The following is an 18,083-nucleotide window of genomic DNA, read 5'->3' on the forward strand; positions in this document are numbered from 1 at the left end:
TGTGGGCTTTCTCTAGTTGTGGCGAGCGGGGGCTACTCTTTGTTGCGGTGCGTGGGCTTCTCACTGTGGTGGCTTCTCTTGTTGTGGAGCGCGGGCTCTAGGTGCGCGGGCTTCAGTAGCTGTGGCTCGAAGGCTCTAGAGTGCAGGCTCAGTAGTTGCGGCGCATGGGCTTAGTTGCTCCACAGCATGTGGGATCTTCCTGGACCAGGGCTCGAACCCATGTCTCCTGCATTGGCAGGTGGATTCTTAACCACTGCGCCACCAGGGAAGCCCCTCCATTTACATTTAGAATGATTATTAATAGGAAGGGACTTACCAATGCCATCTTTTAAATTGTTTTCTGGCTATTTTGTAGTGCCCTTGTTCTTTTCTTCCTCTCTTGCTGTCTTCCTTTGTGAATTGCTGATTTTCTCTAGTGGTATGCTTTGATTCCTTTCTCTTCATGCTTGTGTATCAACTGTAGGGTTTGGCTTTATGGTTAATATGAGGTTTACATAAAACATCTTATAGATGTAACAATCTATCTTATGCTGATAGTTGCATATAAAAACTACCCTTTTATTCCTCCCTTTTATTTTTCTGATGTCAAAATTTACCTCTCTTTGTATTGTGTATTCATTAGTAAATTATTGTAGGTATAGTTTAAAAAATATGTTTACTAAACTATTTCAGTCTTTATATTAGAGATAAGTGGTTAGCACATCACCATGTTACAGTATCAGAGTTTTGATTTTTACTATGTATGTTATCAGTGTATTGTATATTTCCGTATATTTTTGTGTTATTAATTTAGTGTCCTTTCATTTCAGCTTACAGAATTCCTTTCAGCATTTCTTGTAAGGCAGATCTCGTAAAGATGAATTCCCTCAGCATTTGTTTGTCTGGGAAGGTCTTTATTTTTTCATTTTCAAAGGGCAACTTTGCCAAATAAATTCTTGGTTGGTAGTTTTTTTCTTTCAGCACCTTGAATATATCATCCCACTGTCTCCTGGTCTGTAAAGTTTCTGTTGAAAATCCAATAGCGTTATGGGGGTTCCCTTGTAGGTAATAGGCTTCTCTTGTTGCTTTTGAGATTCTCTTTTTTGTCTTTGAGTTTTGACAGTTTTATTGTAATGTATTTTGGGTTAGATCTTTTGGGGTTGAATTTGTTTGGGGACCTATGAGTGTCATGAATTTGGATGGCCAGATCCTTCCCTATATTTGGGAAGTTCTCAGCTATTATTTCTTTAAATATGCTTTCTGCCCCCTTCTCCCTCTCTTTCCCTTCTTGGACTCCAGAGGTTCACAGACTGCTTCTCTTGATGGTATCTTACAGTTCACGTAGGCCTTCTTCACTCTTTTTCATTTTTTTCTTTGCTTTCCTCTGACCCGATAATTTCAAAAGTCCTGTTTTCTCTTCACAGATTCTTTCTTCTGTTTAATCCATTCTGCTGTTGATACTCTCTGTTGCACTTTTTATTTCATTCATAATTTCATACATTCATCTGTATTTTTCAGCTCCATAATTTGTTTGGTTCCTTATCATTTCTGTCTCTTTGTTTAACTTCTCATTTTGTTTGTGAATTTTTTTCCCAAATTCTTTGAATTGTCTTTCTGTATGTTCTTGTAGCTTATTGAGCTTCCTTAAATCAACTGTTTTGAATTCTTTATTGGGCAAATCATAGACCTCCATGTCTTTGGAGTCAGTTACTGGAAAATTATTGCCATCCTTTTTTTTTTTTTGCAGTACGCGGGTCTCTCACTGTTGTGGCCTCTCCCATTGTGGAGCACAGGCTCCGGATGCACAGGGTCGGCGGCCATGGCTCATGGGCCTAGCCACTCCTCAGCATGTGGGATCTTCCCAGACCGGGGCATGAACCCGTGTCCCCTGCATTGGCAGGTGGACTCTCAACCACTGCGCCACCAGGGAAGCCCTATTGCTATCCTTTGATGGTGTCCTGTTTCCTTGATTTTTCATATTCCTTGAAGTCTTACATTTGCTGTCTGCATTTGAAGTAGCACTCACTTCCTCTAGTCTTAACTGACTGACTTCCAGAGAGAAATTCCTACTGTCTGCCATGATAGGTATTCTGAGGCTCTCTCAAACCTTCTTGGATACCCCTGTCCCACATTTCTTGCTCCCTCTTGTGGCAGAATTCTTAAGCTTGTATACCTTCTCTCAGTTCTGCAAAGCACCAGGCTGAGTACTGACAGCCTCCCTTTTGCTTTTCCAAGGGCAGTGCTGAATGCTCAGATTTGTGGTCTCTCTCTGGTCCACAGATTCAGAATGGCTTTCTGAGCATGCTCACTAGAGAGCATGCAAAAGCTTGCTCTCACCACCATCAGGAGTGTGCATACCTGCCACAGAATGGGAGAATGGGAGTGTTTGTGAGTGAAGCTTATGGAGAACTGGCAGTGTCCATGGTCCAGTTGGGGGATCAGCAGATGGGACAACCCTAGTGTCTTGTGAGTGGGCCCCTTGATGGAGTCCATGATGTGGTTAATAGGATATATGTCCCTTTAATACATTCATTCCAATCCCTGGCTGCTGTTCTCTCAGCCTTTCACGCTCCCCCTCCTCCCCCCGACCCCAGTCATGCAGCTCATGATTAAGTGAGAGAGAAATGTGCCTCTTTGGTAGCATCCCACACAGCTGGAGGAGCTGGCTACCCACTCACACGGTTTCACTTTTTACTGTGGGAGAAATCTCGGGCCAAGACGGATTCTCTTAGCACTGAGCTGTGCTCCCTTGTGGGAGGGGTGACATTGGTAAGTCAAACCATTCCTCTTACTCTCTCCAGTGTGTCCACTCTTGGATATTTGTGCTCAAACACTGTGCTGGAACTTCTCCACTGAACTCCTCGACTTCCACAAAGGCTTTCTTTTCTGTGGGTGATTGTCTAAGTCGGTGTTCTCCAGGGCCTCCTGGACCTTGGCTGAGAGGAGCTGGAGCCCATTCCTGGGCCATTTCAGGGTCCACAGCTGGGATTGAGGTCTGTATGCCTATTTCCTGACTCACAGGTTGACAAGACTTCTCCTGGGTCCCTGGAGTGTGATGCTGGATCACACAGCTCCCACAGAAGGCACTTTTGTCTGTGGTTGGATGCCAAATTGTTTTTGTTGAGGGGGGGCATACAATCAAGTGACGTCTTACTCGGCCATGTTCCTGACATCATTCTCCCCCAGGCAACATGTTTTTTTTAAATGATTTGAATCCTTTTAAATATAGTGATATCAAGATATGGTCTGTCTTGGCAAATGTTCTACGTGTATTTGAAACAAATGTGTATTTTGCTGTTTGGTTAACTGTTATATAAATGTCAATTAGGTCAAGTTAGTTTATGGTGTTGTTCAGGTCTTCTGTATTCTTACTAAGTGTTCCGAGTACTTGTTCTGGCATATTGAGAGAGGGGTGATATTGACTGTAATTGTGGAATCATCTACTGTTGGCCCTTGAACAACATGGGTTTGAACTGTGTGGGTCCACTTATAACGTGGATAGTTTTCAATAGCAAATACTATAGTACTACATGATTCTTGGTTGGTTAAATCTGGAAGCGGAGGAACCGCGGATACAGAAGGCCGACTCTAGGTTATATGTGGATTAACCCCTGTGCTGTTCAACGGTCAAGCATATTTCTGTTTGCTAGTCTATCAATTTTTGCTTAATGTATTTGATAGATCTGTTATTAGTTGCATAGATATTTAAGACTGGTATGTTCTCTTGATGAATTGATTCCTTTATGATTGTGAAATGACTCTTTTTGCCTCTAATAATATTTTTTGCTCTGAAATGTATTTTGTCTAGTGTCAGTATAGCTACTTCAACTTTCTTTTGATTAGTATTACTGTGGTAAATATTTTTTTCATCCTTTTACTTTTTAAAATATTTTTATTGTGATAAAATATGCATAAGACTTTTTAAAGTGTACAGTTTTGTGGCATTAAGTACATTCACATTGTTGTGTCTATCCTATTACTTTTAATTTATTTGTTTCTTTATACTTGAGGTCAATATCTTATAGGCAGGATATAGTTGGATATTGATTTTTAGAATTTAATCTGACAGTCTCTTCTTTTTAACTGAATTGTTTAGACTATTTACATTAAATGTGATTGTTTATATGGTTGGATTTAATTCTACCAGTTTACTTTTTGCCCTTTGTTCTCTTTTATTCTCTATTTCTGTTTTTTTGGTTTGAGTTTTCATGATTCTGTTTTGTCTCCCTTGTTGGCTAGTCTCCTATAACTCTTTGTTATTATATTATGATTGTTTTAGGGTTTCTAGTATCCATCTTTATCTTAATAGATTCTTCCTTGAAGTAGTACTATTGCACTTCACATGTAGTTTAAGAATCTTACAATATACTTCCGCTCTGTTTTAACTGTTGTGTTATTGTTATTACATGTTTCACTTCTACATATATTATAAACCCAGCAGTGTACTATTATTTTTGCTTTAAATAGTTGTCTTTTATAAAGATTATATAGTAAGGAATAAAGTCTTTTCTATTTCAGATGTAGTTATTATGTGTGATGCTTTTTATTCCCCTGTGAAGACTCAGATTTATCTAGTATCATTTTCTTCCTATCTCATGGTCTTCCTTTATCATTTCTTACCATGAAGCGCTGCTGGTGTTGAATTTCTACTTTTATATATCTGAAAAAGTATTTATTTTGCCTTTGTTTTTGGAAGATGTTTTGGCTTGGGATAGAAACCTAGTTTGACAATTTTTTTTTTTCTCTCAGTTATTTGAAAATGTTTCTTCACTATCTTTGGGTAACATGCTTTCCATGAGATATTTCATGTTATGATCTGTTCCTGTGTACTTACTATTTCTTTTTCTCTGACTGCTTTAAAGATTTTCTGTTTTTCACTGATTTTAAGTAATTTGATTATATTGTGCCTTAGTGTTATTTCCTCATTTTGTGTGTGTGTGTGTGTGTGTGTGTGTGTAGTTCTTTGAACAACTTGAATCTGTGGATTTATAGTTTTCATCAAATATGGAAAATTCTTGGGCAGTATTTTTCTTTCTCCCATTCTTTCTCCTCTTCTTTGATGACTCTAATCATATGTATTAAACTGCTTAAAGTCATCCCACAGCTCACTGATACTCTAATAATTATTTTTTGCCTGTGTTTCCATTTGGATAATTTCCACTGCTATGTCTCGTTTTCACTATTCTTTTCTTTTATGATATCTAACCTGTTTTGAATCCTATCCAATATATTTATATTTCATCTCAGACATTGTGGTTTTCCTGTCTGGAAGTTTAATTTCTTTTTCTCTATTAACCGTGTTCAGTCTTTTCCCAACCTCTTGTACTTATGAACCACAGTTATGTCACTATTTTTAATGTGCTTGTCTCCTAATTCTGTCATCTGTGCCATTTTGGGGTCGGTTCCAATTGACTGATTTTTCTCTTCATTATCACTCATTACCTTGCCTTATAGTCCTGTCTTCCTTTCCATGCCTTGTAGTTTTTGATTAGTTTGATCTTTTCAGTCTTACTTTTAAGCTGTTTATAAAGGAATAGAGCAGTAGTTCAGGGCTAATTTTATACCACTATTGAGGCAAAATCCTCCTGAGAATTCTTCCTGATTTGAGGATTATGAGTTTTTTTTTTTACTCTAACTGGATTTTTGGTCTACTACAGCATAGGCCCCCATTATTAAGAACTGAACAAGAAATGCTAAAAAAAAAAATTATTGCAAACATTGTAGAGCTACCAAAACAGCCAGGACTTGAGAGTCCAGAAGTAGTGGTTATAAGCATTGGTTTTAAGTTTAAAAAATAGGATTGATTTTAATTAAAATTACTTAAAATGTTTACATTTATATGTGTTTTTTTAAAGTGAAAGATTGAACACTTCTTGAAAGATCAGATTTCTCGTTTCAGGGTTGTGTGGTGGAGTGTAGTGGAAATTACCTTTATACTTAGGGAATGAGATTATGAGTTGTGACCAGTAGTGTAATTTTTGCCAGTCACTTTGTATCTCTGGATGGGCCTTTGTTTCTTCATCTGTTCTAAACTTTCACAATAATTTTTATTTTTATCACCAGTGTAGTTAATCGAGGCATTTTATATATATAAAGTTTTATGGAGAGTTTTTATACAGTTCTGCTGTAGTTCACCCAGGGAAATTAATGTCTGAATTTCTTATGTATATGGCATAAAGTATAATTTGATGGGTTACACATAGGATTGCTTATAAATAATTCACAACTAATAAATAAAACTGTCCTTTTCAGACATGGGTAAATAACAGTAGCAAGTGGTTGCCAAAGTGTATTGAGGGTTTTTTTATGTGCTTGGCAATGTTCTTAGATCTCTACATGTACTACTTCATTTATACGTCACAGGGAGATACACCAGTCCCAAATCATATATTTATGCTGGTAGTACTGGTGTTAGAACTAACAGTTAGGCTTCTTAGATGCTCATGCTTTGTTATAGACCCCTTCCTCCATTTGAATGCCATTTGCTTAATATCTGCATAGTTTATAGTTTATAAAATGCACTAATATATATGATTAATTTTATTTCATCTTCACAACACCCTGTGAAACAGGGTTTTACAGATGAGTAAAGTGAGGTTTGGAGAGGTTGATTCAGGTGTGGTACCACATCTAGGAAGTGACAGAGTCAGGATACAAATTCTAGTCTTCCCTCCAAATTGTTTATTTTTACCGTGTCGTATTTTCAGTGAGTAAAGGAAAGCGAATGCTCTTTGTTGAGATACTTTTTTTTCTTTTTAAAAGCAAATATGGAATATGGGTATATGAAATATTTATTTATACTTCTTTTGGCTTAACTACTTCTCACTCATCTTTCTGGTATTAGTTTTGATGTGTCTTCCTTGGGGAGATTTCCCTTACTTATGCTCTTCCCAAGGACTAGATCAGTTTTCCTACTTATTATTTGAAACCCTCAGAAGATCAGGTGCTTATTTTTATATTGAACATTCATAAGCCTTTATTTGTGATTATATTTTGAAGACTCAGACGAAATTAATTTTTTAATGAACCTGACAAAATATGATTCATAGTTTAAAAATTATGTGGAAAATGAAAAATGGATAAAGAATAGGGGCTGTTAGCATAATCTGACGAGGCTGAAGAGACACCAGTGGGATGGAAAATACACTTCATCTGTGAAAGATACACCTTCACATTATGAGTCATGGTCCAGTTAATCTTTTTAGGTAATACCTGTAAGATTCGCAAGCTATATGCCTATTTGACAAGATATGGAAGCTCAGATACAACTTAACTTTTCACAGTGAGTCAGAAGCTTATTAGGTTTAAAGTTTCTGACATCCAACCTTTATGGTTTTGAGTTGCAATGTATTTTACTTAAGGCCTTGTGTCTGTGTACCCGTTCCTTGCAGGAGCTACGGAGGTGGTTGTAGCCCTCATGGAGGGGTCTTCAGTGCTCCGCCTGCAGGTGGGAGAGCCGAGGCTTTGCACTCCCTCTGGCTTTCTGTGTGGCATGTGTGAACAGCTTGATGTATTTGACACCAGGGTGACAGCAAAGAAGCTGTGCGCAGAGCAGTGTGCTGTAAGGCCCAGCTGTGTGGATTTATCTGCATCTCAGGCGGAGGAGCAGCAGTTAGCCAGATCTGACAGTCAAACACGAGCGCCTTCTGCCTCCACTCCAGAGTGCATTTGAATGTCGTGTGTGTTTACTGACGGCTTGACATTTGACACAAAGAAATTGTCAGAGCTGTTTCTCTTCCCCCTCTTCACTCTTTACTGTGCTAGTCTACAAGTCTACCCCCGAAATACTTTATCATACATCACAAAAGTATGCACTGTCTAATATAAAGCCAAAAATCATGTCATGTCATCTTCATCTTTGTACTGAATTCCACGTGAAGAATTAATAGGTAATACACTTGAGTTGATAATTGGCAATATGTTGAATAGGCAATATGTTTACAGAGTTCAAAAATCAAAACAATACAAAAGGAAATACTTTGTATAGCCTTACTCCATCCCTGGCCCCTTCTAGTTGTTTCCCACCTCTGCCCCTGAGAGAGAACCACTTGAGTAATTTGTCACATGTCCTTTATGTTTCTTTATGCAAATACAAGCAGATACTCTTTCCCTTGCCTTTCACTTCCCCATGTGTCCTGGAGAGCTCTTTGTTTCACTAAAGGGAGCCTCCTCGGTCTTGTTTACTGTTGCTTTGTATTTCATTGTGTGGATGTACCAGCATTTATTTAACCATCCTCTGTGGATGGACACTGGCACTGTTTCTAATCTTTTTTTTTTAGTTGGGATATAATTCACACACCATAAAATTCAACCTTTTACGTATGCAACTAAGTGGTTTTTAATATGTTTCCAAGCTTCTGGTCTACAAATAGTGGTCCAGTGAATAAACTTGTACATACATTCTTCAGAACATGGTACAAGTAAGAAATTAAAATCCTTAGAAGTAGGATTTTGGGATCAAAGGGAATGCATTTGAATTTCGATAGGAGTTGTCAGTTGCCCTGCATCGGAATTGTACCCTTGTGCACTCCTGAGTATGAGAGGGCTTGTTTCTCTATAGTTATGCTCAAAATGACTATGCCTTTTTATAAAGCAATCTTAATTTTTAAGAAATGTGTGATGTTCCTGAACTACCAGTTTAATCTAATAATCATTCCTGATTGACTTCACCAAGGCAATATGACCAAAGGTTCTTTTTAAGTTGATAAATAGTGCTATTTATAATTGATCTCATTAGTTAATCAGTAGAATTACAGGATGTGAATGTTGATGTACAGAGCAGATTTCATCTGTGTGGCCTTAAGTTGAGTGATTTCCTGACCCCATTCTCTCCTGTCATAGAGATATAACAATGCTCACAGTATTAAAATTAAAATTCCCAGTGGAAAAAGACCACTTATATTCTGCTTGCTGTATGGTAGGAACATTCTTGTAGAATTTTATCCTTTCGGATACCTGCACCCCAGTATTCATAGCAGCACTATTTACAATAACAAGACATGGAAGCAACTTAGGTGTCCATCAAAAGATGAATGGATAAAGAAAATGTGGTGTATAGATATGTATATATATACATATATATATATATACATATATACATATATATATATATATATATATATATACATACACACACACAATGGATTATTACTTAGCTATAAGAAAAGAATGAAATAATGCCATTTGCAGCAACACGGATGGACCTAGTAATTGTCATACTAAGTGAAGTCAGACAGAGAAAGACAAACATCATATGATATCACTTAGATGTGGAATCTTAAAAAAATGATATAAAGGAACTCATTTACAAGTAGAAATAGACTCACAGTCATAGAAAACAAACTTATGGTTACCAAAGGGGAAAGGGAGGAGGAGGGATAAATTTGGAATTTGAGATTAACAGATACAGACTACTATATATATAAAAAGGAATTTTATCCTCTTGATACAGCCTTACAGGTTATAATGTTTTCTGTCTGTCTGATGCACTGGACCTCAACTGAGCTGAGAAGTGGTGGTTTTTATAATAATTTTACTGAAGTATTTATTATAAGTGGAATTTCAGCCTCCAGTGGTGCTTGTTCATCTTTGGGACAGGTCTCTTGCTGTTTAATCTGGTCAAGGTGGAATATGTAATTCCTAATAGAAATCTGTACCTTTGTGTTCCCTATTATATGCAGATTAGCTTTATGGACTCTCCTGAAGAGATTTTAAGGTGGTATTTGTAAGGTGGAGCCATCTCAAAGTCTGAGATATCATGTGCATTTTAATTGTTCAAGCCTTTAACGTTTTTTTAAACATTAAAACTTTTTGGGGGGCATGTAAGTGTTCTGTCTATAGAAAGGACTGGTAAAAGATTCATAGGAAAATGCAGGCTTTCCTGAGCCTGAAGTGAAAATTGAGGTATAGGTTTTGATTAAGTTTGTGATGGAGTGCATAAATGTGCAAGTATAGGCATGAAAACATCATTAGTTCTTTCTGTGTCCCAAATAATGACTAATGTGGAAAACAGATAAACCTCTTAACCAATGATTTATATAAACCAATGGTTTGTGTTAGTATTATAGGTCCTTTGTAAAGGAAAACTCTTCATAGTTTAACTGGTAAGCCAGCCTTATCATTACAGATGAGAAAGTACCTTTTAGACAAAGCAGAAAGCTTTAATTATATAAACAAACTAGAATTTTGCATAAGAGTAAAGTTTACTCTTTTGCCTCTCTTAGGCCAACTGGTTGCTATTTTTCTATTCCCTTTTTTCTTTATTCACTTTGGATAATTATAAAAAAGATCCAGAAAGGACTTGAGTTCTGCCTGAAGGGGTATTTGCTCTGGACTACTCTGTGATGGGTTAGTGTGAGAAGGCTGCCCAGAGATGGGAGAGGATGATTCTCAGGGCCACCATGTCTGGTTGAGCAGGTTGTTCACTGCATAAAGACAGTGCCCATTGGGACAGGTTGGGGCTAAAATCCAGTTTGTGTTCTCCAAGTCATGCTGTAGGGAGTAGGGGGGCATCAGCCCAGAGTAAGACACACCATTTTCTAATTCTTATAAAAGTGCCTTAGTGGCTGACAACAGCCTGAATAACACATTGTACTGCAGTTTTATTTGTTTCTGCCTTTTCTGTTTTTTTCTTTCAGAAAATTTCTGTAGTATATAGATGATTTCTATGTGTATGTGTGTCTGTGTACACATATATATATACGCTATTTATATGCCACGTACACACACACACATATCACATATGCTTGAATATAAGGTTAGATATTCTTTGAAAAAATCCCTCATAAGGAGGGTGTCATCTTGTATGTATTTGGTTCCTTATAAAGTACTTTATAATGCGGGGTCGTCTCTTAGTTACCTTGTTTGAACAGCACGGGTACTATTTGGAAGACAAAGTAGCTTGAAATGGCCTCAGACAACACTAGTTGTGGGTGCTTGAAAAGATTTCTTTATCAAATTGGAAAAGAAAAGAAGCAAAGATATTCAAGATACATTTAGTAATTATTCTAGGCATGAAAGATCACTTTTAAAAAGTAATGTGGGGCTTCCCTGGTGGCGCAGTGGTTGAGAGTCCGCCTGCCGATGCAGGGGACACGGGTTCGTGCCCCGGTCCGGGAAGATCTCACATGCCGCGGAGAGGCTGGGCCCGTGAGCCATGGCCGCTGAGTCTGCGCGTCCGGAGCCTGTACTCCGCAACGGGAGAGGTCACGACAGTGAGAGGCCCGAGTACCGCATAAAAAAAAAAAAAAGTAATGTGTAAGTGGATATGATCTCAAATAAATGTATACAGGATGAATAAATTCTCCAAATACCCTGACGTTATGTAAATGGATACTTGTGGCTTGGTTGGAGAGTTTCAGTGATGGTAAGGATTCGAAAACTGCTGTGTCTCAAGCAGATTATACAGAGAGGAAGATTTGTTCTGGAAAACTGATTGGATAATTAAATTTGAGTTTGATTGGATAACTCAAAAGGTGACTCTAGTGATGAAGAAAAAGACCCTGATGTTAAAGATACATGTCAAGAGTGAAGCAAATTGCTTCCTGAAATGTGAGAGTGAATAAAATGATTATGTCTAAGTTAATGTTTTATATGATGTATAATTTAAGTGCAAGTAATTAAATGAATACATTTTATAATTGACTTTTGACTAATTTCTCTCTCGAAAAGTTTCTACATTCAAGTTGGCTAAATTTTGGAGGGTAGTCCCTTATGGGAAAAAATAAGGGATTGTCTTATGTTTGGGGTCAGTTTATATTCAGTCACCTGTAATCATTATTATTTTTAAACAGAAACTGAGGCTTCTTGAAGAGCTTGAAGACACTTGGCTTCCTTATCTGACCCCCAAAGATGATGAATTCTATCAGCAGGTAAGGTCTTTTAATATTTGTCAATTTGCACTGATTTTTTCCTGCTCTACCTTATTTTACCTGTGAAGCCACTGTGGTCTAGAGAGGTTAAATGAGAGGTGAAATGGTCTGAGTCGGTCATCCAGTGTCTCCTCACCCCCAGAATATATAAATTCCTGCACAATCTGCTTTCTGCTCTGAACTTAGTGCTTTAGCATATAGTCGACTGTCTTTTCTTCCCCAAGCATTCTGTGTTCTTCCTCACTCCTTGCCTCTGCTCCTTCTGTTTCTTCTGCATAGAATATTCTTTTGCCCCTTATCCTGTTGCCAGATGACTAATTTTTCAAGACTTCACTTAAACATCGCCTCCTTTGTGAAAGTTTCTTTACTTACCTTACCTACTAATAGAATTGCTTGCACTCTCCCCTGTGCTCCTTGTACCTTATAAATAACTTGATTGTACCTGTCACATTGTATTGCAGTTGTGCGATTCTGTGTCTCTCCCCCTGAATTAGTCAGCACTCTTTCAATTACAGGTGACAAAATCACAAACAAATTCATTGTGACAAAAAAGGGAATTTATTGACTTACTTAACTTAGATGTCAAGGAGCACATGGCTGAATCCAGTTTCTCGAAAGATGTCATCTGATCACTGTTTTTCTGTTTCTTGGCTTGGCTTTTTTCTGTGTGGCTTCATGCTAGATAGGCTCTCCCCTGATAGTACAGGAGGACTCTGACAGCCCAGGGGGTATGTGGTCTTAAGCACATAGGATCTTAGAAGAAGGTGGTGATTTCTTTTTTCCTGGTCTGTCTGATTCCCCCAGTAATGATCTCGTTGGCCTGGTTAGAGGCATGTGCCTATCCCTGAATCAGTCATTGTGTTCAGGGGAGTGAGATGCTCCTGTTTGCCTGACCTAGTTTCTGCACCCACTCTTGGAGTAGGGTTGGAGTATGACCATTCCCACTCACATTGCATGGAGTGTGAGTCAGAGATGGATGGTTTTCCCAAAGGAAAACTGGAGCCCTGTTCCAAAGAAGGAAAGAAAGGCATGCTGAACAGTAAAAATAGTACCTTTTCATCTCTTCTTTCCTACTAGAATGTTAGCTCTTGGGGTATAAGAATTGGGTCACATCAGCTTGGTTTCTCCAGCACCTAGCATATGCTTGTCGTGCATATAGCTGATTCTCAGTAACCATGGAAAGAAGAGAGGAAAGAATGAGCTTACCCGTCTAGAATCCCAGGTCTCCCGTGCATTCTCAGTTCCAGGACATCATCTCTCATCTCCATTGTCATTAGAACTTCGCTACCTTTCACCTGGACAGCCCTTTTATGGATTGCTCTAGTTTTCTTTGCCCCTCTTTAAAGCTGTAGTAGACTTTTTTTTTTTTAAACCAAAACATAAATCCAAGCATGTCAACCTTCTGCTTCAAATCCCACAATGGCTGTCTGTTGCCCGGCTCCTGCATTTCTAGCCTCGTCTTCCCCATTTTTTTACCTTTTTACCCACACTGGGTTTTGGCAGTAGCTCAGACCAGCTGTGCAGTATTATATTTTGGGTCTTCCTGCTACATCCTTTCCATCTTCCTTCCTTGGAGAGCTTCTGTGTTACCTGTTATTAGTAACGGCTCACGTGTCATCTCCTGTAGGATGCTTCCCTGGCACGTCTATAGCCCAGAGGTTGTCTCTGCTCCCTCCTGTGTGCACTTGTAGTACTTCATGTGTACCTTAATTATCTCAGGTTATTGTAATGATTTTATATGCTGCTTTCCCTCATTCTCTGTACTGTATATAGGGCCTGGCCCCTAGTAGGTATTTAATTAGTTTGCTTGAATGGATGAATGAATTAATGTATTCATTAGCTCATTTAAAAAGCAAGACAGAGGGCTTCCTTGGTGACGCAGTGGTTGAGAGTCTGCCTGCCGATGCAGGGGACACGGGTTCGTGCCCCGGTCCGGGAAGATCCCACATGCCGCGGAGCGGCTGGGCCTGTGAGCCATGGCCGCTGAGCCTGCGCGTCTGGAGCCTGTGCTCCGCAACGGGAGAGGCCACAACGGTGAGAGGCCCGTGTACCGCAAAAAAAAAAAAAAAAAAAAAAAGCAAGACAGATATAATAATATCTGGTGTGATTTAAATTTTGTTTTACACACAAAATCTAGGTGGCCTCTAGAACAATCTGCGGGACTGATACAGAAATGTTATATCCCAGACTGGTAGACCTTTCTCTTTTGAACTTTTCTAGTTTTCCAAATTATCTAAATGAACATGTATTCTTTTGTAATTAGGAAAAAAATAATTTACAAAAGTATCCTTAAAACAGGTAAACCCCCCGAATGTAATCAGCTCTTAAATCCTTGCTAATATTTTCATAGACAGGAGCTTCCTGGTGCGTGGTAATGCGCGTTACTATAGAGCAACCTCTGAGCCTTTTTAGCTTTTGTATGGTGAAAGTAGTGCACGAACAATTAAACAACAAGGGTAGCCCAGGTGCTGTGAGCCAGCCATACGCTGAGCCACAAGAGGAGACTCCAAGGCAAACAGAACAACTATCAAGGCTTCACTTTTTAAAACATTTTTGAATCTTATTTATTTTTTTATACAACAGGTTCTTAATTAGTTATCCATTTTATACATATTAATGTGTATATGTCACTCCCAATCTCCCAATTCATCCCACCACCACCACCGCCCCGCTACGTTCCCCCCTTGGTGTCCGTACGTTTGTTCTCTACAGCTGTGTCTCTATTTCTGCCCTGCAAACCGGTTCATCTGTACCATTTTTCTAGGTTCCACATATATGCGTTAATATACGATATTTGTTTTTCTCTTTCTGACTTATTTCACTCTGTAGGACAGTCTCTAGATCCATCCACATCTCTACACATGACCCAATTCCATTCCTTTTTATGGTTGAGTAATATTCCGTTGTATATATGTACCACATCTTCTTTATCCATTCATCTGTCGATGGGCATTTAGGTTGCTTCCATGACCTGGCTATTGGAAATACTGCTGCAGTGAACATTGGGGTGCATGTGTCTTTTTGAATTATGGCTTTCTCAGGATATGCCCAGTAGTGGGATTGCTGGGTCATATGGTAATTCTACTTTTAGTTTTTTAAGGACCTCCATACTGTTCTCCATAGTGGTCGTATCAATTTACATTCCCATCAACAGTGCGAGAGGGTTCCCTTTTCTCCACACCCTCTCCAGCATTTGTTGTTTGTAGATTTTCTGATGATGCCCATTCTAACTGGTGTGAGGTGATACCTCATTGTAGTTTTGATTTGCATTTCTCTAATAATTAGTGATGTTGAGCATCTTTTCATGTGTGTCTGGGCCATCTGTATGTCTCCTTTGGAGAAATGTCTATTTAGGTCTTCTGCCCATTTTTGGATCAGGTTGTTTGTTTTTTTTAATATTGAGCTGCATGAGCTGCTTATACATTTTGGAGATTAATCCTTTGTCCATTGGTTTGTTTGCAAATATTTTCTCCCAGTCTGAGGGCTGTTTTTTCGTCATTTGTAGTTTCCTTTGCTTTGCAAAAGCTTTTAAGTTTCATTAGGTCCCATTTGTTTATTTTTGTTTTTATTTACATTACTCTAGGAGGTGGGTCAAAAAAGATCTTGCTGTGATTTATGCCAAAGAGTGTTCTTCCTATGTTTTCCTCTAAGAGTTTTATAGTGCCCAGTCTTACATTTACCTCTCTAATCCATTTTGAGTTTATTTTCAAGGCTTTACTTTTATCTTGCCAGTAAGACCCACAACAAACCTGATACCAATATCTAATCACTTTAAGTGCACCTTATAATGAGGGAGTGCTTCAATCAAACCTTTGTAAAATAACTCTGTTCTCTTAAAAGATGAAGTAAAAATACTTTTTAATGACATGAATAAATAAAAAGTTTAGACCTGACATTGGGTTCCTTAAACAGGTCCTAGCCGCAGGAATGCCAACCCAGCTGCCAGTCATAAAAACAAGACTTTTTGCAGGGTCCATATTGTGTCTGTTTATTGACCCTTACGAGGTGCCAGGGACTGTGCTCAGTGTTGGATGAAGGCTGTCACATTTCATCCTCACAGCAGCCTCATTCATTCATTCCACAAATATATATTCAGCAGCTACTCTTCTTCAGACTCAGGGTGTTTAAGGTAGATACTGTCATCCCTGTTTTACAAATCTGGCAGAGCTTGAGTTCAAGCCCATATTTTTTGACTCTGAAGACCCAGGCTCTTTCTGCTATACCGTATGCTTCCCAGTATATCGTGCTCAAATTCACAATGCCTTCAGAGAAGTTTTTTGGTTTCTTCTGATGTCATAGAGAAAACCAGTGAAAGAAAACAACAGCAACAACTCAAAGCGGAAGAGCAGAGAGGACCTCTGTTGGTTTACTATAGAGCACAAGGAAATGAATTACATAGAAAACAGATATGGGAGTGCTACCCCTCTTATCCTGAGACAGTGCCACCCTCCTCGGCATTCCCCGCTTTGTGCCTTCCATCTGCCAGCTTGTCCTCAGTGCTTTATATGTATTTGCTCATTCAAATCTTATCACAACCCTCTGAGGCAGGTTGTTCTTAAAACTCCATTTTAGAGATGAGGCTCAGAGGCCCCGAGAGGCTTAAAACTTTGTTCAAGATTTATAAGCACGAAGTGTCAAAGCCCAGGATCGAGGCTGTCTGGGTCCTGGGTATGACTCATAAGTGCTGTCCTGCTGTATCTCTTGGTGCTTCTGGAATTGCTTTGATTTTATCCCGATGATCCCGAACCTCTGTGTCCATCCCTTTTGGTTCTTGTGACCTGTGGGGCTCCAATTCCAGCTGCCCGCTGGCTGGCTCTACCCAAAAGTCTTGCAGAGACATCTAACTCAACGTGATCCATATGTATTCATGACTTACTTAATTCAACAAATGTATTTAGCTCTCCTACTCTGTGCCAGGTAATGTTCTAGACATTAGAGATGAAGTTGTGAAAACCAACAAAAGATTCTTGCCTTCTTTGAGCTTATTTCTTGTGGAGTCTGGTAGGGTTGGGGGGTGGGAGGGAGGGAGGAGAGATTAAAGAAATAACTGAAAAATAAATATCGGAAGGGAAGACTTGGATGGAGATGGTAAAGGAGGTAAGAGGGGTAGAGACTATAGGTGGGGGATTGCAACTGGGGCGGTCACAGAAGGTCTTCCTACAGTGACATTTGAATGAAGACCTTATGGAGGTGTGGGAGCAAGCCATGTAGTACTTGCAGGAAGAATGTTCTGGACAGAGGGAACAGCAAAGCCTCTAAGATATGTTTGAGGACCAGCATCTGAGGCTAACACATCTGGAGGGAAGTGAGAGAGTTGGGGAGAGTAGAAGGAGATGAGATTGGAGAGCAGTGGCCCGACTCTACAGGAACGTGCCATCTACGGTGAGTACACTGGCCGTGACCGAGTGAGAGGAGAGGACGTGACAGGGTTTGGAGCACAAGTGCGACAGGATATGACTTACATTTTACAGGGATCCTGCCTTCCATTCATTCCCTTCTCTACTGTCATCCCTGTTGTCCAGTTGTTCAAATCGGACCCTTGCTGTCCTCAGCTTCTCTCCATGGCTTCCCTAAGCCCTAAGTGGTTTCTTCTTTTCCAGTCCCACCGACACTGTGTGAAATCAGGTCCTCATCTGTCATCTTCCACAACCACAGTTTTAAGAGTGTCCTAGTTGGTGTTCCTTATGCCCGCGCCAACACCATCAGAATTGTGTTCCGATAAATATGGCAGACTTGTCACTCCTTGCTTTGTAAATTTTGTTGGGTCTCTCTTGCCTCTGAGGTCAAGTTCAAACTCCTCTGCATACCCTACAAGGCCATTGACTGTATGGCCCCAAACAGCCTCCCTGGTCTAGTCTCCACCCCATTGCCTGACATAGCGTCCAGCCTCAAACTCCTGTCATACAGAGTTTCTCACTACACCTTGGCTTTGCTGTGCCTGTCATCCTTTCATGCCCTTGTACCTGTTGTCCCCTGGGTCTAGAGTACCCACATCCCCTTTTCTGTCTGGTGAGTATCTACTCATCCTTAAAGACTTTGTTTAAATACAGTCCCTTCTGGGATAATACCAGGAAGTCCCACTTGTGTAACTTTCAGAATATATTAAAAATTGGAACGCTTCTCACCACCTCTGCCGTGTACACCGTGGCCAAAGCTACCACCATCTCTTTCTCAGATGGTTGCCATGCCTAACTTCTTCTCCAGACTGTTTTAACATAGCATCAGTAGTAGTGT

General features: G+C 39.4%; 1 protein-coding gene across 12 annotated transcripts in view; it reads left to right on the forward strand.

Annotated features, from left to right (window-relative positions):
* FTO (FTO alpha-ketoglutarate dependent dioxygenase) overlaps window positions 1–18,083 on the forward strand; it is a 406,506-nt gene that overhangs the window by 85,229 nt on the left and 303,194 nt on the right. For all 12 annotated transcript variants that reach the window (XR_016390975.1, XR_016390973.1, XR_016390974.1 and 9 more), the window contains exon 2: window positions 11,772–11,849. Coding sequence is in view for 8 of the 12 variants with exons in the window: in XM_022555119.3 (XP_022410827.1) it covers window positions 11,772–11,849 (78 nt within the window). In the remaining 4 variants the exon portion in view is untranslated. The remainder of the gene's footprint in view (window positions 1–11,771; window positions 11,850–18,083) is intronic.

Source organism: Delphinapterus leucas, chromosome 20, assembly GCF_059928025.1.
Source record: "Delphinapterus leucas isolate spDelLeu-1000000601 "Yukka" chromosome 20, BTC_Dleu_Yukka2, whole genome shotgun sequence".
Classification (NCBI taxonomy): Eukaryota; Metazoa; Chordata; class Mammalia; order Artiodactyla; family Monodontidae; genus Delphinapterus; species Delphinapterus leucas.